Below are 22,384 nucleotides of genomic sequence, written 5' to 3' on the forward strand. Positions count from 1 at the left end.
ATTAGTGTGTATTACTTTACATTGCTCTTTTTAATATTTTTTACAGTCCTGACAACAAAACTCAATGACTATATCTAATAAAAACACCAGTGCTCATCAGCAATCAATATCAATGAGTCAAAATCTAATCTGATGACGACATCAGAATGAATTAGTCACGCAGGGCAGATTGTACGACAACTCCAAGGAATGAATAGGCGGAAATGAGCAGCTCTTAAAGTATTTTCCATCTTGTCACTTCATTTTCTGCCGATTCATATCTCACAAGCTCAGCAGTCCGAGGCATCTGTACTGATGTTATCTCACAGAATGAGGAAGTGTTCACAAGACTGACAGGATGCCAGGACGAACACAGAACATTGTCTCTATTGTCTGTTTTTCTTGTGTGCTCAAAAAGTTTACGGTGCACCAAACTGTGTACATTTACATATTTAGTGACATACATCCGCAAAACTAGATATTGTGAGCGCTTTGGAAGTTCTGTTCTGTCGTATGTCCAAAATGATTCATGTGTCAAATCATTCTGTCTTTCTGGTGACCTGTTTTCCTAAATTCTACAAGCAAATGTTTTTGCGTGTGTTGGGGGAAAAAAAGAGAAAAAGATCTCAATAGAAGAGTGGAAAAAAACGTTTTTCGCAAGAAAATCGTAGAAATCAAAATAGAGGTAGAGGAAGATGAAATTTTTTTTCACAAATCAACTGATATTCTGATATTCTCTGTTTTTCAGAGGAACTTTCCCTCGTTTCATGTGAATTCCCCCCCCATGATATTTTTTTGTCTCTTTGAAACCAAGTGGAATTTTTAAATTTTTTTATTTTCTTTAACCAGAAAAAAATCTCACTTGCCCCTCAGGGACAGAGAGCAGGATGTCATTAAGGGGACTTTTGCAATCTCAAAAATACAGTAACAATACAATTCAATAAAAAACAACAACAATAACAAAACAACAAACAACAATAAAACACTAACCATACAACACAATAGATGTTGTACAATAGAAGTTTTGGTTTTTGGCCTCCAAGAGAAAAAGTTGTGAACCGTTGGTGTTGGCATGTTAACATGCTAACAGTGACAATGCTCACATTCTGGTGTCAAGGAGGTGACGTGTTAAGCATTACCTGCTATTTTTTGCAAACAGATTGCCATTCTTTTATAGCACAGCATTTGTACACATTTAAAAACAGACATCATGACTTGAGTGACATTCCAAAATGCTCAGTATTACACACAGATTGACTGGTTTCCATCACGCTGTGTAAAAAACCCACCTCCATTTTCTTCAAGAAATGCTTTTTCTAGTATCAGTACTGTTTCTTTGCACTCTCGTTCTTCATGTTTGTTTTGTCTTTACAAAAGGCACGGACAGACGCGCACACTGGGCTCGTCACAGCTTACTTAAAGTGTATGTTTTGGTCAAACAGTCCAGACCCACAGAACAAACAGATTACTCAGAGAGCCAATGGACGTGGACACATCAGACCTGCACAGCCCTGCAGTCTGTTTGTTGAGGGATCAGTATGAGCAAAACCTGTTTTAACATAAATGTAAATGTTTTTTTTTTATGCATATTACATCACTGAGACAATATTGTAGGGTGGAGCTGCCTCTCGGCTGAACTCGAAGGTGAGCACAGGCCAAACAATTTGAAACAACATCAAGTTGGATCCGTCACCAAAGAAAGCTCCACATCATCACATTATTAACATGAACAGCTGATCATTATATTCTTGTAGCTCTGAATGAGTTTATTTTTAATCATCCTGCCAAGAATAACATTTACTCAAGACACACTCAAGAGCCGCTGCCAGATATTTTCACGTCAGTAGTCTCATGGATCCCGTTTGATAGGTTAGCACATCTCAGACAACTCAGCGCTGTATTCCATCATCAGAGTCAGGAAATCTGAATGTGGGCCAGATATGTGTGAAGTCAAGGGAGGGTCATCGACACGTAATTATTACCTCTTGAGCTTTTAGCTATTTGGTTGATTTTCTAAATTCTCGTCCAGGTAGAAGAAAAACTGACTTTACTTATTCATTTATTTTATTTAACATTTTTCCTCCCAGAAAACTTGGAAACAGATCAGAGATGAAAACAAAATGTACTTTTGAATTGAATACATGAAACGGTCAACTCTTTGTGGGTGGTCGGGGTTGTGTTGTGAGACTCACGACTTCAGCTAGTATTACACATGTTGCTCCACTATCTGAAATTGTGTCTTTGATTTTGAAACTTTGTAACCATTTATTGTACATGCACTGCCACGATAACTAAAATGAGCTGTTGTTATTTTGTTATTGCTGCTTGTTTTGACCAGTTATTTCTGAGGTTTTGTATTATTAGTATTCATCATCGTGTATTCATTTATCCAGTCTTTGTGAAGTGTTTTGGCCTGCGCATTTGCATGAAAGGTGCTATATGAATAAAGTTATTATTAGTGGTATTATTAGTAGTATGACTGTATTGTATTTCTGGTACAGCACAAAATAAGCATTTAATAATAATAATAATAATAATAATAATAATAATAATAATAATAATAATAATAATAATAATAATAATAATAATAATAAACTGTCTTACGTTATGTTTTATGCCTTTTGAAACAAATTTTACAAAGTGCTGTGACAGAGAAGCAAAAGCAGGAAACTTGATACAGAACAAACACTCAACATTCAACAAGGAAGCTTAGACCAAGGAGAAGTTAAAACAAGACAGCAAACACAAAATGGTGATAAGTAATTACAAGAAAAAGGAGGCAGGCAAAATCACAGGATAAAAGCGATGCAGATTAAGAGATAAAAGAAGAAAATCAATAATGGACGATACAGGGACGAAATCAGAGGATTTAAAAAATGGAGTAAGAACTGTAAAAGAATCAAATTTGAAGATGAGTTAACGGTAAACACATAAAAGCCACACAGGACGGTTAGAAAGAGAAGAATTAACATCAGAGGCAAACAAAAAAAACCATGAAACTTTTGAAGGAATAAAAAGAGCAATGAAAAATCAGTGTAAACGGGGACATCTCCTAAAAGCAAGTCTATTAAAGTGGCTTTTAAGACATGATGTGTGAGAAGTTACTGAATCTCCTCAGGTAGGTCGAAAAAGCAGAAGCGAGGTATATGTAGCGTAGTGAATTTGTAAGTAGCCACAGCAGCACTGATCGCTGCAAAAGGTCCAGTGGGTTGGATTTATGGAGATCTATTCGCAGAAATATTCAAAAAGGTGCAGTGCTGTAGTTCCTCATCTATTGTTTCACTGCACGCTGCAGGTGACACCAGGTGCTCTGTACTGAATTATATAAGCACAGATGACACCTTATATTGTGTTTAGAGGACATAAATCCATTACCCGCTCGCTCAGGTACACCAGACAATACAAGAGCAGCCGTGGACGAGCTGAGTTTCACTCTGAGATTGAGTTTCAGGTAAACCAAATACTGGTTCCTTCTCTCAACATCTCCTTCATAATCATAGTTCCCGTAGGAACAATCTAAATCAGCTGTTGACCTTTTTTTTGACAATAACTCAGATAATGGAGGTTTCTTCCCTAATGATAGTGTGAAGACAGGGTCCTTCTTCTTTGTCTTTAAGGGAATTAATTCTTCACTTTGGAGGGTCACCTCCTGTTGTTGGGTAGGGGTCCGCCCTGCTTAAAAGATCGGGTGACAACAAAAGAAATCTGATCCGTCTGTGTCTCAGGAGAGAGTTGAAGGTCTCACAAAGGGTTAAATATAGTTTCATATAGGCTCTCAGCATCGATAGAATTGAAAAACAGGGGGGAGTCACCTAAATCTTGTCAATTTTAGCGTGTCAAAATCAAATCTATCCACATTGAATGTTTGTTAATTAAAAATCGATGCAGCTCTCTTGATAACTTTTAGTAACCCCACGACACGCAGCTCAAAAACTGCTGAGCGGGATGGGCGAGATCATAGCTGTCGCCAGCAAACAAAAAACTTCCTGATTAGGAAAGAGGAAACCGATTACTGAGCGGAAAAGAATGTTGGGTCACGATGTTCCGAGGGTTTCACCTGAAAACCTGAGGAGTGACAGCCAGCAGTCTGGTATTTGTGGTCACGCCGGCTATGACGTCATGTCAGCAGGTGACACTGGAGGGGCGACTGAGAAGCAGTGATGGATGACATTTTATAGTATCAGTTACAAGTTGTCCAGGTGAGTAAGATACAATATGCCAAATCAAATCAGACTGCCAATTAAAGGTCCAATATGTAATTACTACGTGAGCGTTGCATAAACAACTTCAGAAACAACTCAAATGATCGACAGAACGTGAAGAAACGTGATGTTTTGGCAAAAATGGAAGCTGCTGACCCCAGATCTGTTGCCAGCTTTGTAACACTGAGGCCCCTAAATCGCTCCAAGCAGCAGATGCTCAAGTCAGCTTAGGGACATTAGCTGCACTGCTAACTGAGCTAAAAAGCTAATGGCAGGTAGCTACCTTAGGAAGCTCCAGAAAAGAGTTGAATTAGTAGCAGTTAGTGCCTCTTCTGCTAATTTGCATGCACTCTATTTGTGACTTTCAGCAGCTGGTCATTTCTTTCAGATTGTACTTAAAGGGGCTCTGAAATTCAGCATCACAATTATATCGTTTCCATAACTGAATAAACAAGAAGTTCTCAGGGGAAAATAAAATCCCCAGAATGCTGTTTGAAGCTAGAAAAAGGTGGCAGGGTCCGCCACACATAAACAAAGTGAAACAGTCTGAATCTGTGTCGCCCTCTAATCCTTTAAGTCAGTTTGTTCATCCAGTTTGTTCAGTTGTGAAGACAAAGAGAAGTGTGTTATTCAGTTTGTTCAGCCAGTATAAATCAGTTACATTCCATCACTGCTGCTCATCAAGATAGTTGATACAACAAAATGTGCATTGAGAAGAACTGCCATCCACTTCAGTGAACCGCAGATTTTCCAGAAAAAAAAAGCTTCCTGGGAGAGCACACCTTCCTGTCAGGTAGTGGGTCAGGTGAATTTTCACAAAGCCCCGCCCCCTCCCTCAGGATGCTGCAGACCCCGCCCTCCTCTGAGCATCAGCGCTGACATGAGCCGACTTAAATCTCCTCAGGGATCAAATGCGCACAGAGCAGCAGAGACAGCTGAGCAGAGAACATTCCCGCGCATCAACATCTCACACCTACAGCTCAGGTAAGACCCTCTGAAATAAGGAGGAAAAAAAACTTGATCGAGTCACATTTTTGTATTCAGTATTAACTGAGTCTGTACTATTATTTATTGTGATTATTGTTAAATTACTTTTCATTATTATTATTATCATAACATTTTACTAACCAGATCAATGGAAGGATAAATACGTTGCTGTGTGATTTGAGAGAAGACGAAAGTGAAGCTCGTTTTCTTTTGAACTACACAAAATGGGATGATTTAAAATTTTCCATTTTTTTTCTGTGAACTTGCTCGACAAAATTAAAACATCCAGATGTACAAATAATCAGAAATTGGACCTGTGTTCTTTTTTGTTTTGTTTAATTTGGCACTTTTGAAGTTCTCCTTTGTCTCGAACTCCTGGTAAAGAAGGAGAGACCGATTTAATGAGTACTGATTCTGATTCCTTCACTAGAAAAGAACTACACATTATGGTACACACAGTATAATAGAGTTATCTTTTTTGTTTTCACTAAAGGTGTTCTGGTTTTGAACGCGGTTTGAGTTGGTTTTCTTTATCCTTAGACTCGACACAGCACTCTTGTAGGCTTACATGGATTTATGGATGCACGGCTGTAAAAACCTTGTTAATAATGTACATTCTAATCTAACTTGTACGTTTAAGTATGGTTAAGTTGTTGATTTGCCTATACAAAACCTTATTTGTCTGGTTTGAATATTGACCCTAAATTTCCTGTTCGCTCTCTGTGCCTTCCCGTCAGGAATGGAACGAGGATTGATCCTGCTGGTTTCAGCGTTGATGGCCTTTATGGCCGCTGGTGTCCAAGGAACGTTTCATCTGTCATTTGCCAATAATACAGAGGTTCGTTTTCTTTATCTTTCATCCTCTCAGTGTAGATATCACCATGACCTTTGTAATCTAAATGGAGAGCTAAAACATTTGCTTAAAAACTACTTTAAAATCAGCAAACATATTCTTACTTCTCGTCCAGAGTTTGTCTTAGGACCCAGAAACTGCTGGGAACTACATTTCCCACAATGCAAACCAACAGTATATTTCTTCAGTTAACAGCTTTTGCCTGGCTGAGTTGTACTCCTCGTCTTGTGCTAAAGATTTAATATGTAACATTTCTGCATTAAAGTGTCGAAAGAAATGGCGATGCCCTCATGATGTATTCATTCAAGCTAACGGCACATTTCATTTGGTCACCAGTCACTTTAACTGTCTGTAGAGAGCCAGAGAGGAAGTCGGCAAAGTAAACTAAATATAATGTGATGAAAACTTTAAAACAGAGTCAGTTTCATCAGCGGTGGTGGATGTTTGATCGGGAAGTCAGCATCTTCCATGATTCCACACTGCCTAAGTCCTTTGTTTTGTTCTACTAGCCACTGATATCACATACTGTGTGTTTAATGGAAACTTGACCGTAAAATTGGTGTCACTACCCTTTACCCAATTACCCACAGAAAAGTTTTTCTGATAACTCAGTCAAACTCTTTTTTTTCTTTTTTGGAACAGCCACTCCCTCACAAAGTCAGTTTTCACAGATCTCTGCATGACAGTCTATTCTCGTGACTTGGTGTTTAAACGACTGTGTGTTTTACCAGGTGAACATCACTCGCAACGGCTGCGGCGTCTCTAAACTGTGCGTGGAGACGCCAAATGACTGTGACCCTGCTGCCAACAGCACCTGTCTGTTCGCGTCTTTGACCGCCTCCACCCCGATGGCCCCCAACGGCACCATCCTGTCCGTCGAGCTCAGGGGAGAGTCCATGGGATACATCGCACTGGGACTGACTCAGAACGCCTCAGAGGTAACGAACCCAACTATTCAAACATCCTCTTGCTCAGTTGAACAAATAACTGTCCCATTTCTCAAATATACGGTGTGTTGTCCCAAAGCAAATGACCCGACCAACAAAGGGGCGCTCGTTCGGCGAAAGTTAAAGCCTGATGGGACTTCTGCCTCTTCCCCAAAGCCAGACGGTCCAGAAGAGATCGGCTGTAATGTTAATGTTAAAAGGAGAGAGGCTTAATGACACCTGAGCAAATATTATATAATGTCCAGTTGTTATCATGTCCGAGCTCACGTCAAAGGGCGAATTGACATCCTTCTTTATTGATACCTTTTATAGACCTGGTTAAACACGACATGGCCGTCTCACATATTGACCTGATGTGTGATGTGTTGAGCTCATGAAAAGAACCTGAAAGTTCCATTAAAAACTGACCAATAGTCGACATTCTCTGCCAGAGCTCCTGACTTTGGTAATGATCAGTATGAAGCAGCCGACCATTTTTCCTTAATGTTTGACGGCAACGGTGTTTGACTGGTGTCTGGCTGACTGCTGTAGCTACTCAAAATTGAAAATTACCAGGGATTATTTCAACAATAACAAGTTTCATCTATCAGTATAGTATGTTATTAATACAGCAGCTCAAGCCTTCAGTCTGTGAAGATTGTAGGCTGCTAGTGTCCTGTCGACTAAACAAAAGGACGTAAAAAGTTCAAACTGGACAGAAACATCGTTTACAAGCCGGTTACTTTTTTTTTTACAGAATCTGGGTCACTGCGGGTTTCAGTTTTTCTTATAAAAAAAAAAAAAAAAAAAGTCAGTGGAATTTTGTCCCCAGTGGCTGCAGACAGAAATCTGATTATCTTAGACAAACAGGTTGTCATACAAAGTATATCGTGCAATATGATAGACTTTGTGGAGGCATATACCTTGGCATGAACTCACAGTGTGCAAACAGGGAAGCAGAAGTTCAGAAATAAAGCACAACGGCTCCAAAAGTGGTCACAGGTGAGCTCACGGGGAACAAAGAAGAACTGGAATTGTTACCGTTGTCTGGACTGTTGCATCACTTTATTGACTTATGTCCAACACTAACAAAGAGACTGCGCATGACTTTGCAGTTTGTTAATGTCTTCACTTTAAAGAAGTCCTCTCATCGTCTCACCACAAATTCTTTCCTCAGGGCATCACCGCGCTGTTCATCTGTGCGCAGAACAGCTCGAACAATGGGTCGTTCTTCTTCCGGACAATGACCAGGAACAACCCTGACGGGATGCTCTCTCCAGTAGAGACGGTGAGGCCTCAAATTAACTGTCATGAGGAGTGATTAAAAAACCACATTAACTAAATTTACATTCTTCAGGCATATGGAAATTTACATGTTTATGTCAACAATGGATGAGCATAAAATCTAATATATGTGCTTACAAGCACTTAAAGATGATTAGATCTGGGTTTTTAAAATTGCTTTTGATTAAAACTAAATCCAAATATGCTGATATTTAATGCAGTTTTATTAATGCACCAACCAAATTTGGGACACAGATTGTAAAAATTGAAGAAGCCTTTTGGATGAGAGGTGAAACTAGATTTACACGTTTACATCTTTCGCTTAAATTGTGCTATTCCCTTCCCATCTCACTTCACTTCCCATCGTATCTTACTTTCTGTCATTAGATCGTGAGAGAAATTCGAGGCATGGTGGTTGGCAACGTGATCAAGTGCGAGTACGACATCCCAAATGTGAACGCCACCAGCACCAGAACCAGTCACAGTACAACCTTCCAAGTCCTCCTCGGGAATGGAACTTTTGATGGAAGTAAGTGGAAACACATCAACATTCACTGTGGATAGTGTAATGTTGGTTCACAACATGATATACTGTAGCCCAATAGAAATAGTAGCTGATGATATGGTACTTCCCCCAGAGCATGGAAAGGCTGACCATAAATGGAAAAACAACCTAGCATTAGCATTTTCCCCAAAAACCAGGTGAAATATGGCTGGACAGCTGACTTTTTAAATTAAACATATACTAGGTAGTTTAAATCACTACCAAGTGCTACTGCATAGTTTTGGCACTAATCCCAGTTAACAGCTTAATATCATGCTAGCAGCTAGCAAGCAAAGTAGTCACAGTGTAGCGAGATATAGAGGCTAGCCCCAGATCAGTGAATTAATGTGAAAAAGTTTCAGTCAATGTGCACTGAAGTAAAAAAAATAAAATACAAACAAAAAAACCCTACTTACTCTGAAATAAGTAGTTGCATTTTAATTTGAGTGTTTTGTCTGAAATTAAAAGCAACAGCTAAGCTAGGCTAACTAGCCTTGATACTCAGTTTGTTTTAATGTAGATAAACCTTCCCCAAAGTGTGGACTGTGTTTTAAAGTAATTTAATTTTCACTTAATTAAATAGTATAGTATATCACTTATTTAATTAACTTAAGCTTTGTAAGCCAAAGTAAAATTTTACATGTTTGCTTCATCCAAATAGTCGGCTGACAGCCCTATTTATTTTATCTAGTTATTGTGGAGCTAATGCTAGCGAGTTAGCTTTGGACACCCCGCTAGTCTGTTTTTCAATCTCACATCTCAAAGTGTGGTGAGATTTTAAAACAAACTCCAGAGATACAGAAGGATTTAGGTGATGCTCTCTCTTTCAAACTGATACCGATTTACATTACATTTCATCCGTTAATTAAGTGAATTGATGCATTTTTTTGTGAGTAAGCTACGCTGCTGCCCAGCTGTCAATGAGAACATCTACCCTCCTAATGCTCTGTCTCCTGACTATTCAGGTGTTCTTGGTAGATTCAACACTGTCCTGGACAGCGGCACTCTGAACGTTGCAGACCCGAACAGCAACACCGCCGCTACAACCGCACCCACAACCGCACCCAGCAACATCACAACAACAATGAGCGGAGCTGACCGCCCTCATGGTAAACAACACAACAATGCCATCAGTAATGTCTATGGGGAGATAAAAATCAGGTGCATCAATTAAAGGACACCAAGAAATTATTTGAAAGTTGTCCAGAAAGATGTATGATGCCCTGCAGGAAGCACTGCTAGGGGCCATAAATAATAGTGATTATATCATGTAAATTAATTTGAGGTTCTTCGGGGGTGGGGGAGATGCAAGTTGGTACTAATTGTGGGAAAAAACTGACACAGAAATCCTTTCTGTCGTGCAAAGTGAGTCATCTGAGTACATAATTTGATGGGGAAATTGTCTTATCAGTTGCTGTTGCCAAGATCAGCAATAGTAACAATAAGCAGGCAAGCAGACATAAAGAAATCAGGTCACAAGATTCCTCTAGAATTGAACGGATGTTTATTAGCTTAATAAGACAAATATGTAAAACTAGAGCACCCAAAGACATCACTTGGAACGTTCATCTTAACTGCTTTGTCCTGAATAAATAATTCCAATGAAAACTGTTAACATATCCTGATAATTATTGTACCAGGAGCATGTCTCTGGAAAAGAGATGTAGCCCTCAAGCTTTATTGATGGAGGGTAGCGGCATAAATATTGCAGAGCCCAATGCCACTGAGAAGATTTTTGTGTGACAAAATCACCACAGCACTGAACAATCAAGCTTTTCGATAACAAACATTTTCAGATAAATGCTTTTTTGTCTTTTCCCCCTTCCAGCTGTGCTGCTCCTGCTGACTGTCCTCACAGTGCCCCTCATGCTCAGAGCCTAGAAGTCCCAGAGGAAGTTGAGGACGGTCGGACATAATGAAGACGGCTCATGCGCTGGATTTACGCAAGAGTGCCAAACTGTTTATAAAATGTTTTACACTGAACTTATTTTCACCTTTTTAAAGTCTCTTTTGCACTATGTTAGTACCTGAGATGAAGCTCAAAAGTTAAAAAAAGCATGATATTGATATGTTGTTTGCAAACACTGCTTGTGGTTTTAGTTACCTATTATTTAATGTTTTTCTTTGCATGGCCATGGAAGTGGTGTTGAAACGGTTGTCTCACACTTGTGTAAAAATAAACCTGTTGATCTGGCACCACAAGCCTTTTTTCGCAAACATACAGACTTCGGTGGAACGAGTTTGAGCTGTAGCCTGGCAGCCAACTTCGACTGACAATCAACCAACAACCTGGATGTCTTGAGTGCTCTGTGCATCTTTGCTGCCAGGAAAGTTATTAATACGTTTTAATATTTACATGTATGTGTATGTAATGACTGTAAATTATTTGTTGAAAAGGACGACCTGAGGGGCTCCATCTAATCTAGTAATAAAGGTCAAGCTGTTGTTCACTTGTTGGCGTCTGTGGTTTTTTTTGCGCCGTCATCTTAATAGTCGGGCCTTTGTTTTCTATCTAAACATATTTGACTGAGTCTGAGGGTGCGGTTACCACCCGCCTGGCCATCGGAACTCGCTGCCAGCATGGAAATTTATTGAAACTTTAGATCATCAGGAGATTAAACCGCGGTAAACAACATTTTCAAGTTCCAGTGAACAGGTTTTAGATAAGTGCTCATACATGAATGAAAACCTTTGTATGCAATGTGTTTAAATAAAGTTGCTTTGAATGCAATTCACACAGCGGTTAAAGTACCAGTTACCCTCTCACCCCGATGCTGATAGAAAGTTGTTTAGGGAGAATGTTACAACACTGTTTTGCTGTGAAGCTCCACAAATGTTTTCTTGACTCACCGGACTTTCCATCAGCATGGGGGTGAATATATAATGACTGAATTTTCATTTCTAGGCAAACTTCAATATTTTGGAGAGTAAGTTCTGGGCAGACAGTGAAATTTGGGCAAAACAAGAAAAAAGATGTCACTCACCAACAATGACTAATTTCTCTTTGTTGAAATCATTGTAGCCGGTCTCATTTAAACTATAAATTCCATGTGTTTCCCCCCAGAAACCACTGATGAACTTTTTTGGAATGAACAGAACAAAGCAAAACATAAGAGCGCTTTCCGTTTTAATATTTTATTGCAATTTAATCCTTTACAGTTAAACTGAAACTGAATAGTATAAAAAACTGACATTGACATACAGACACACAAGGTCAAACAAACTCACCGTTGAGGGAAACAAATACATTGAACCTAAAAACGGCCTTTTGTAGCTGAATTTTCGTCCTCGCGTTAAGACATGTCCTTCGAGCTGTTGTCTCTGAGAACATGAACAGTCCATGTTTCTGCTATCTCCTGAAGACCAGTGAGGACGCAGTAAAAACACAATCCGAAACCTACAGCTAATTATTCCCATTACAGTGATACTGGACAACTGGCAAACAAAATAAACCAAAAAAAAAAAAAAAAAAAAAGACGGCTTTTGGGACAATGGAACAACAGAGTGTGTGCACCATGCTCGTGTGTGTGCACGCTTGCTTTTTGTATCTACAATATGAGTGTTAAAACAGGAGTCCGAGTTCCTACTGGAAGCTGTGTGTACGCCGCATGCGTCGGTGTGATCCGTGTCTATGAGTCCTCATCGCCGTTGACACTGTCGCCATCGTCGTCGCCTTCAACGTGCTCGCCTTCCTCCTCCTCCTCCTCTTCTTCCTCTTCATCCTCCCTCTCTTGACTCTTCACCTGCCGTTTGAAAAAGTGTGAGGGCTGTATGAGCGACGGAAGGTTAAGGGATGAAAGTGGATCAAGTTAAGACCATGTAATACCAACAGTTTAAACAAACACTTTAAAAAACAGGATTAGAGTTTTACATTTTGTATTTAGGACTACAAGAACTGGGTTCTGATGGAGAGGTGTTAAAATCTGTTAGTTTAGAACAGTGTCTGCACTTCCAATTTGTGTAATAAACCTTTCAGTCTCACCTCTTCGTCCTCCAGCAGGTCTCCTTCCTCCTCTTCATCATCGTCATCTTCATCTGAGTCATTCATCTCCTGGCTCTCCCTGTCTCTCTTCAGTCCCTCGTCCTTCTTGTTGCTCGGGTGCGGAGGAGAGGTCACTTCTCCTGGCTCAGTTTTTGTACTCTTAGCATCTGCCAAACAGGAAGGGGTGTTTCAGTTCATTGTCTGTCATTAAATGTGCTTATAAACACTCACTGTGGTCATTTTGTTACCATATGGCTGTATTATCCATCTGATATTTCGGTTTTATAGGTTTTAGTTTATAAACTTGATCTAGGCTGGATTTCTGTCTGAGATTAAAAAACAAAACACACAAACAAACAACCAACCTCCATTTAAAAAACAAAAAAACAAAAACATTGTGTTCCCCCTACCTGACTTCTTGCTGTGGTCCTTCTCCATGCGCTCCAGGCTGTCCAGCAGGTCGTCCACTTTGCTTTTGATTTGGGTCAACTCCCTCTTGATGGTCTGCAGTTCATCCACCTTCACTACAGAGTAAAAGAGAGAGAGAACCAGAGTTTAAAAGATGTAGATGGGCAACTTGAGTGAGGTGTCATACAGACAAATCTTGAAAATAAATTTTCACCATTCACAGCCAAGAAACCAAGTGTTCACTGAGCACAGCTGAGATAGTAACCATGACTATGACCAATAATTCAGGACTGTGCCCAGTGTTTATTTTTGACTTATCGATTGATTTTTTTTTCCACTAATAATCTTTAAAATATCAGAAAATCGTTAAAATGTAATCTACAATATTATAATTCTTACATTCAAGAACTGCAACAAGCTAAGGTTTGTCTTGTTTAATCAGTGAGCTTGAGATAATCTCGGAAGCAGCCGAGAGACTCACTTGTTCTGGACGAGGAAGTCCTCTGACTGCTCTTGGAAGAAGAGGAGAAGCTGCTCTTGGTTCGCCGGCTGCTTCCTCCACTCAAGCTGACCCGCGGGCGCTTGGACGGGATCACGGCCCGTGACAAGGGGGGCGGGGGAGCAGGCACACGGGACGGGTACGAGTACATTCTGGGATCAAACAAAGAATGACAAAACATTGAAATGAACTGTGGACTGGACCCACTTACCACATGTGTCTTTGTAGCCGTGGTGGATTTAGACACTTTATTGAATGAGGTAAACACTGTTGGAAACCAGTGTGACCGACTCTTACACACTGAAAAATAAGATTAAGGATTACTCTCCGCAACAAAACTTCCAGGGGCTTTTTCTTTCAAACTGAGAGGAAAATGAAACCATTTAACCCACCTGTCATAATAATCTCTCTGAAAGTCATAGTCGAGGTCAAATGAGGAACTGCTGTTTAGGAAGAAGAACAAGAAAAGTCCACATGAGGTAACAAGAAAACGGAAACCTTTTCTGGTTTTAGACATGTAGAGACTTCCCTTTGTTGCTGTGCTGACTTTTGATATTTAAGTATATGTGAATATGTGTATATCAGCCCTAACTGTTCCTAAAGGTATGTTTATGAATGACCTGTACATGTCTCCAGCGGAGCGTTTGGTGGTTTTTGACCTGTGAGGTTTGGGTTCTCCAGCCAGGTTGATGTCTGAGAAGGAAAAGGGGAAAAAACAGATCACAGATCAGTAAACAATGCAACAACAAAGCACTTCAGATTTTCACATTTTCTCAACAGTTTGAGGGTATAAATATTCAAAGAACCTTTGTGTTATTTGTGCCAAGTAACAACTTTTCAGTGTCGCCAGAAGACATCTATGAATCAATATTTACATGTTCATAGATTCTAGATTTTTCTTCCTCAGTGACAGTAGATTTCATTTAAAGAATCCGCTAGATTATTGAACTTTATCCTTTTCTTTGTCGTTTTAAAATTATCTCTAACCTTGCAGGGTGTTTCAACAAAAATGTGCATTTTTTTTTTTAGTCCAAATCTGGACATATCAGACACCTCATTTTTATTTATTCTTTTAAATATATATTTTGTCCAGCTTCAGTATCACAGTATCCTCCTACAATGGTTCCAAACAAGGTCAGACAGTAAATATTTACTAAGTAGTAATTATTATTTTAATACATTTCTTCAAGTAGGTTTACCTTCTGACAACCTCAAATATATTTTGTCCACAAGCCAAACATATTGAATTTACTCTGAAAGGAGTAGTAAAGACACCAGAAAGTATTACATTTAAGAAGCTGGAATTAGAATATTGACTACTTAAAAAAAACATAAGGGAAATCGATTATCAAATCAGTTGGTGATTCATTTAATAGGTGATCCATTAATTGTCGCAGTTATTTGTCTACTCTACTAGCAACTAAAACATACCCAACCTGTGACAGAAAATAAATTGCTTGGTTTTAAGGGGTCACAAGGTGAAAAGGATCGAGAACCACTTGCTGAAAGAACAGCTTTACTATAGACGTGTACATTCACATGCTCATGGGAGCGTCTGAAAATAACTTGTTGAGATGACTAATCAAAAACTGGCTTTGATGTAAATATAACCAAAATGTATCAAATAAAAAAAGCTCAACTAATTTCTTACCAAGGACCTGTCCAACAATCATCCTCCCGTCCTCCCCGCCAACAGCAGCCCGGGCGTTCCTCTCATTGGCGTACTGGACGAAAGCGTAGCCCTTGTGGACGGAGCAGCCCACGATCTTGCCATATTTGGAGAAGATGGCCTCAACATCTCCCTTGGTGACCAGCAGGGTGTTGAGGTTGCCTATGAAGACCCGGGAGTTGAGGGAGCGTGGGTCGGTCTTGTTAGTGACGTTGCTGCTGGCCATTAGGCTGGAGGTGGTGGGTGAATGACTAGCAGGAAGACACACACAGACACACAAGTCCCAGATTTAGTCAAAGAATTAGTACTGATCTGCTCCTGTTCCTTGGTCAAATACTGGAGAGTCCCCAGATGTGGTAGACAAAAGCAGAGACGATCTGCAGGCCTTCCTGGGAAATTAAGACGTTTAAATCAAAGCGCTCGACAACAAGAACTGCTGCTATGACACCATTTACCCTCTTTGTATCAACAGGAGACATGTTTGCAGTGTGTCCTAATTTGATGCTTTGAAATTTCCATGAGACGAAATGTGCATAAAATCTACAAGCTGCATGTTTCCAGTCTCTTATCAAAACAACAACAACCTCCCTCACAGTCTAAAAATAATCAGGAGGGGTGGAAAAAAAAATAATTTCTCATTTGGCACCACATGCTTGCACAAACCAAACAAATGAAGCATAATAAACTTGATATTTTAGGCCTGTCACAAACTCAAACACAGACTGACCAGACACTACATGTCAGATCACAGACCCAAACACAAAATTAGTCTTTAGTTTTCTTACCACACATTATTATATTGCTATATGTAAAACACAGTGTGTTCAGCCTTATTTGAATGGATTCCAATGTGCTTCTGGACTTTATATTTAGAATATGAAAACACAGAGGAGCCACTGTTTCAGTAACGGCCTGCTGAAGTTATGACATCACTGTTTAATATAAAATATTACTTAATCGCCACCACCAGTATTTTAAAGATTATCTTTACATGCCTGATGAGGAAACAAAAATGGCATATTTATGAATTTCTGAGCTATATTTCACCTTCGAGACAAACCAGTGAATTTTCAACACATTAACACGTGCTGTTTCCCCCAAAAATCTCAAGACAATAGCTTGTTTAAAGCTTATAATTGACATTAACAGGGATACATAAGAGGTTTAAAATGTTAGCCTCAGCTGTAGCTAGTATTTCATTTTTTACTTTCAAAAGGATAAAATGGCCATTATGGTGCAATGTTATGCAATGAAAACCAACTGCTACATAGCTGGAAACGATATATGGCACAGTTATGTCATTCTGTACTTTGTTACCTGGTTACTGTATTGACTGGTTCAAAAGTAGCACCTGTTAGAAAAAAAGCCAACAAAGACATTTTGTGGGAGAAAACACAACTGAGTGTTGAAATATAATTGCTCATGTGATTTTATACATCCATAGTGTTGAGAAATAAATTAATGCATTATAATGGCATATCATTTAAATCTATAATTGTTGGATCTTTGTGAGGAGATTGTGCCACATGGTTCAGCTTAACATAACCACCCTTCACTTACACCCAGGTGGTGGAAACAGGACCTGTAGCCACCGGAAGCTTGTTACCTTATATTAAAAAATGCCGTGCTATTAAATGTAATCTAGCGAGGCCAACGGTTTAGAGGTGTGGGATAAAGGAAATTTCACACTACTACTCTAACGTTGATTGACTCAATCAGGGCTGGATGATTTTGTTTCTGGGGATCAGTTGGGTTAAAATGATGGTGAAGCAGATAGAAACAAAGACTGTTCATGTCAAAAGGAGCAGTTCAACTGGTTTATGAATACTTTAGCTGTAATTCACCATTAAAATCCACCATATTATTGTATAGTTTGTATCATTCTATAAATGGTATTTTCCCATAGAACAGGGGCTTGTTTCCAAGTCTGTGACTTCTCTCAATATCCATAAAACAGAATGAGATACTCTTACTCTAACAGACACAAGGGGCGATGTGAGCACCCAGTGAAGCCCAGAGCTGTGTGGAAATTGGGACATGGGAAAGTTGAGCTCCGATACAGCAAACATGAAAACAGCAGTGGCATCAACAGTAACCCCATCACATTCATCACTCACTCCATAGCGTCTGTGTGCAGGGCTGTCGTCTGTCTGATGTTTGACACTGTGGGCTGGGATCAGTTTGGGCTGGTGTCTCGACCTTCACCTTCGCCCCTCACGATTTATACTGAGGTGACAGAAAACACACCTCAGTCAAGCTGAGCAGGGTTATGTTGCACCAAGTCTTACCTGGTTGGAGTGTGTGCAGGAATCAGTGACGAGGAATGTGCAAACCACTACTTACAACTAAACTACGTTGGGACTACAATCGGACCCTAAGGCATGTTTAAGCGCAACGTCTAACAGAAGCTACGAGAAGTGAGGGGAATAAAACACACACCCAAGGACCACAAGCCTGGGACTGAACACAAAAGTGACAAAACCACTACATTCATATCATTTACGGGCAGAAAAGGTGGGCCCCGACTAGTTCACGTAGGCTTGTGTTTGAGTGAAACATGGTTGTAAGAGTTAAAAAATGAGTCTGTGCCATTAAAAACAATGACAGTGAAGCCCTTTAGGAGAGCAGATCAACTTGATCTGGAACTTGAGGAACATGCCTGAGTGCAAAAATGTGTAAAGTTGATTTTTTTTTTTTTTTTTTTAAACCATGAGCTGACAAGTCATGGGAACATAGCAAAGGGTATTTCATGTTGTGACAAATGTAACAAACAACTGTTGTGGCTCGACAGGTATGACTAGCTAAGCAGGGTTATTTAAGTCAATGGAGTTTCACCAATTGTGTAATCAAACTCTAAACAAGGATTTTCCCATTTCTTTAATACTCCTTACACATGGAGAAACGTCTGCTTGGAATGACAGATTTAACAGTTGAGGAAATAACTTCTACTATATAAATAAAGCAAAACCAGATGCAGGATGTGAAAAACAAAATAAAAAATAAATTGGGTTTCACTTCTTCAAAATGGTGGAAAGTAGATGATATGTAAATGGGATTATGTATGGAGAAAATACTCCACTTATAAATAGAATAAATGCTCCCGTCTAGAGCTGTCACATGATCTTAGAGATCCACTTCACTTTCAGTGTACATGCAACCCTCCAGTGATGTGTATTGGCGTTTGTCTCTACTGAAAAGACTGCATGGGGCTTATGATTGAACGTGCAGCCCAGGAATGAACATGAAGTCGTGAGTTGATTTTAAATACACATAAACAGCCATAATACTCGTTCAGATTGATCAACGTTTAATTATAATAAATGTGTATTTGTTAAACGTTATGTAACAACACTGGCAGTCCAAAGCTTGCAAAATCAGAAAAATCACTCTTCATCAGGGGAAGAAAAAAAAAACAAAAGGAAAAAAAAAAATCTACTCCACCAAAAAAAGAAAAAAAAAGAAAAAAAAAAAAGAAAAAAGGGGAAAAAGGGCAAACAGACTGAGCAGTATGAGCCAGAAAGTCGGGGTATCAAAAATTACCTAAACCATCCATAACACACCCGCCTGGAACATCGACAGAGCGCCACCGTCAGGCTTCAGTGTGAAACACAGGCCCTGCGCCAGCCTCGGTGGCTCAAAGCCGGCCAGCATGGCTAACGTTAGCCAACCACCAATTAAAGAGCACAAAAAAATACACTGCAAATCAGACCAGTTCCACTGCTTGCAAAAACCAAAACCTGCAAAATTCTGACGGAACTGTCGTCGATAATCTGTAATCAATAATGGATCAGGTTGAAGCAGCGACTACAAAACCAAAAGAGCATCAGACGATGTTAGCTAGTGCTAACTTAGCTGGTGGGCTGACTGAGAAGCGTGCCAAAAACATTATTAGTCCCGTCAAGGAAAAGTCTTCACAGTAAAGGCTACAAAAACAAAGCTACACCAACTTGCAAAAAAGGCGGATGAAGCAGTAGCTAAGATGCATCCACAGCGTCGTGTTTCTAAAAACCACAACCAGCGTTCGTGTATTTGTGGGGGTTGAGCGTCTCCAAGCTAGCTAAGCTAGCTACTTCGCTAGCCAGCACATTACGTTCTGTCCACTCGCAAAATAGAAAAAGCATCGTGGAAAAAAATCCAAAAACAAAAGAAAAAGGAAGGAAAAATGAAAAATGTCTGGGAACAAAATACTCACCACGACCTTTACGAGTAAAATGTCTTGCTTTCGGTAAAATCTGTCAAATTGTTAGTTAGGTCGTCCCTTTTGAGCACAAGCGATTCGCCCCCTTAAGCAGTGAGCTAGCTTTCTTCTAGCCACTGAGCTAACGTAACGAGATGGCGCAGTACCGGACAAAGGCGCTGGTTTTATGTCACATAGCAGCCCGGGGGAGCGGGGTCGGGAGCTAAGGTACCACATTAAGAACACTACCGACTCCGGTGTGACCTGTGGATTAAAGCGTTCTCACTTGTTGTCTTTGAAAAGCTGTCCGTCTTCCCTCCTATACAGCCTTTTTTAAATTTGCAAGATTTTGCTTAAATTTGTCATTAATTTTACTGGAAAACGTGTCGTGTATCTCCAAATCAAACGGCTATATAACCACGATTCATCAATCTGAAATCACAAACTTTTTCATTTCATGGTCTTAGTGTTCATGGCAGAAACAATGAATGATTGTCAATATTGTCACCTGTATTTCTCTTTAAACATATAAAGGCATAAAAAAAATCGTTCTACGTGGATTTTAATAACATGACGTAAACTTAAAGGAGATTCATCCAAAACAACAACAACAACAACAACAACAACAACAACAACAACAAACATAGTTATTAAATCTATTCATTTTTTATTATTTAATTTGCATTTTTTGTTATGGGTGCGCTTCCTCTCTTGCTGTTGTGAAAATGTACACGTCACAGTGACGTCCAAAGATAAAATTTACAAAAAGCTGTACCATACAAGTGGCAATCAATCTGAGTCACATTTGCAGCTGTGATCAATTATAACTGGATTATTATGATTAGATAACAGTGCTGCAACAATGGATCCATTTCTGTTCCATGTATATCCCACAAAAAAATAAAAGAGAATAAGATTTTTACTATCCGCATCATTTTTGAAAATCCATTTGTAGTTACGCAAATATACTTTAAGAAGGAGCACAAAGCAGCAGGTCAATGAAATAATACCACAGCCAGCCAGGAGGTGGCACTGCTGTTCTCAAAATGAATGAACGTTGACCATGAGCAAGATATTTTCACGAATTCTTTATTCAACAAAACTAGTGCTGAACTGTCCAGTAAGAGGTTTTATAATGTAATGACAATCCCCTACGCAAATTCTCCCATATACAGTAATTAAAATCAAAATAAAGGATTAGGACTCACTCAGATTATTAGGCTGATAGGGACAATGTGTTATTTTCTTTAGACTACGACAAATTAAGTTAACTCACTTCTATTTATATAGCCCAAAATCACAATCACATTACCTCAGTGGACAATCACAATCTGAAGAGTGAACATCCTGTCTCCTTAGACCCTCAATTCGAGTGAGGAATAATTAGCCATATTGGAGAAAATAAAACAAAAAAAAAACAACCTTTCAACAGGGGAAAAACAAGATGGAGGAAACCTCAGGAGGAGCAACAGAGGAGGAATCCCTCTCCCAGGACGGACAGAAACGCAATAGATGTTACATGTTCAGAACACAGCAACACAGTTGACAAACTTAATTGATAGAATGTCTGATAGATGTAAATGTATATAGAATATGTGAACAGTGAACACGAATGAGCAAGTCGAGGGACTGCCAAGTGGTGCCACAAGGCCTCCAGTCCACTGTGGCGATCTGGAAGAGGACAGGCCACACAAGATAATCAGCACACACAAAACAAACAAACAAACAAACAAAAAACACATCAATATGTGTAAAGCAGCAGTTCTTCCCAACCTCCTACGAAGGTTAAGTCTTTGCATTTAATTGTGGGATACTGGAGAGTTTTACTACAACCCCAACAGATTTAAAAAAAGAAAAAAAAGAGTCACTTGAGACAACAGTGGAGAGGAACATCACTGCTGAAGTGCTGTAAATGTCTAAAAAAGCTGGGAGCCACGGTACAACAGGTAGACCTCCAGCAGATGAACTTCATGTCCAGTTTCTTCTTCCTCATCTGGAATCACCGAAAAGATCGTTAGATGGATGCAATATTCAGAAGAATAAAGTTTGGCAGCTCTCTACAAGCCTCAGCACATTCACGTTGCACCTTAACTGTTGTTTTGTTTGTTTTTCCTTGACTGGACCTCAGATCAGAACTGCTTCACTCTCTGGCCAGAGCCGTTAACGTCAGACAGCTCACATCCTTATCATTTTTGGCAAATTGAGTTCGTGGACCTTACACAATCCTCTCCTTAGCTCTGCCCAATTTCAGCCTGACCAGTCAGTCTTACTGAAACTCCCAGCGAGGGTGTGCAGGACCTTTGAATATACACTGATTCCAGGACTATCAGATAAGTTGCCATCTTCTCTTGCAGAAGCTTTGATTCTGATTTGGTTCAGTGGAAGATGAGGCATCCATCTCACACACGTTTTACAACAACATTGATGTAGTGGCCTTTTATCCAAAAAATGTAAATCAAACATTCAAAATGCAAATCAGAGAGCCACTGCTGCACTATGGGCTTGTATTGTATGCAGGGTAAGTAACTTCAATGTCCAGTGAGCAAACAAAGAACAAATTAATCCTGAATGCCTCTCCTGCTCTGGTAATAATAATTAAAAAGAAAAAAAAAACATAGGTTCACCCAGGTGCATCATGGCCCTGGTCCTTTTACCTGACCTATCTAACCATGGCCGCCCACAGTGTTACCCAAATTTTTAAACGGAGCAAAACATTTTCAATACAAAACTGAACATTCTAAACAAGGAAATAATTAAACTAAACAAATAACTAGCAAAAGTAAATGCGACCAAACTCTAATCCAAATAAAGCAAACATCAGAACAATAACTGTAAGCTGAAGCTGAAATGTGCTACACTAAGGGTCAGAGACAT

The 22,384-nt window shown here is 39.5% G+C and overlaps 2 protein-coding genes across 9 annotated transcripts; one reads left to right on the top strand and one right to left on the bottom strand.

The window, feature by feature from the left end:
• Nucleotides 1-5,067: 5,067 nt before the first annotated feature.
• On the top strand, nucleotides 5,068-11,225 carry LOC119011253 (putative ferric-chelate reductase 1). The gene is made up of 7 exons (XM_037084216.1): nucleotides 5,068-5,165; nucleotides 5,906-6,006; nucleotides 6,753-6,959; nucleotides 8,125-8,235; nucleotides 8,619-8,760; nucleotides 9,741-9,884; nucleotides 10,604-11,225. The coding sequence occupies exons 1-7, from the start codon at nucleotides 5,093-5,095 to the stop codon at nucleotides 10,654-10,656; spliced, it is 831 nt and encodes a 276-aa protein (XP_036940111.1). The 5' UTR covers nucleotides 5,068-5,092; the 3' UTR covers nucleotides 10,657-11,225.
• A 660-nt stretch (nucleotides 11,226-11,885) lies between these two features.
• LOC119011251 (heterogeneous nuclear ribonucleoprotein C) lies at nucleotides 11,886-19,728 on the bottom strand. 8 transcript variants are annotated; one of them, XM_037084215.1, is made up of 9 exons: nucleotides 19,526-19,727; nucleotides 17,451-17,559; nucleotides 15,316-15,584; nucleotides 14,324-14,357; nucleotides 14,057-14,104; nucleotides 13,647-13,816; nucleotides 13,168-13,281; nucleotides 12,758-12,924; nucleotides 11,886-12,542 (listed from the first exon to the last, which is right to left on the bottom strand). In XM_037084215.1, exons 2-9 carry the CDS (start codon nucleotides 17,453-17,455, stop codon nucleotides 12,405-12,407), a joined length of 945 nt encoding a protein of 314 aa, XP_036940110.1. In that variant the 5' UTR covers nucleotides 17,456-17,559; nucleotides 19,526-19,727; the 3' UTR covers nucleotides 11,886-12,404. The 8 variants fall into 8 exon arrangements, with proteins under 8 accessions (XP_036940110.1, XP_036940109.1, XP_036940105.1 ...); XM_037084214.1 differs by having other exon boundaries at nucleotides 14,057-14,107; XM_037084210.1 differs by having other exon boundaries at nucleotides 14,285-14,357; nucleotides 19,526-19,725.
• Nucleotides 19,729-22,384: the final 2,656 nt, after the last annotated feature.

This window comes from Acanthopagrus latus, chromosome 21 (assembly GCF_904848185.1).
Source record: "Acanthopagrus latus isolate v.2019 chromosome 21, fAcaLat1.1, whole genome shotgun sequence".
Lineage (NCBI taxonomy): Eukaryota > Metazoa > Chordata > Actinopteri > Spariformes > Sparidae > Acanthopagrus > Acanthopagrus latus.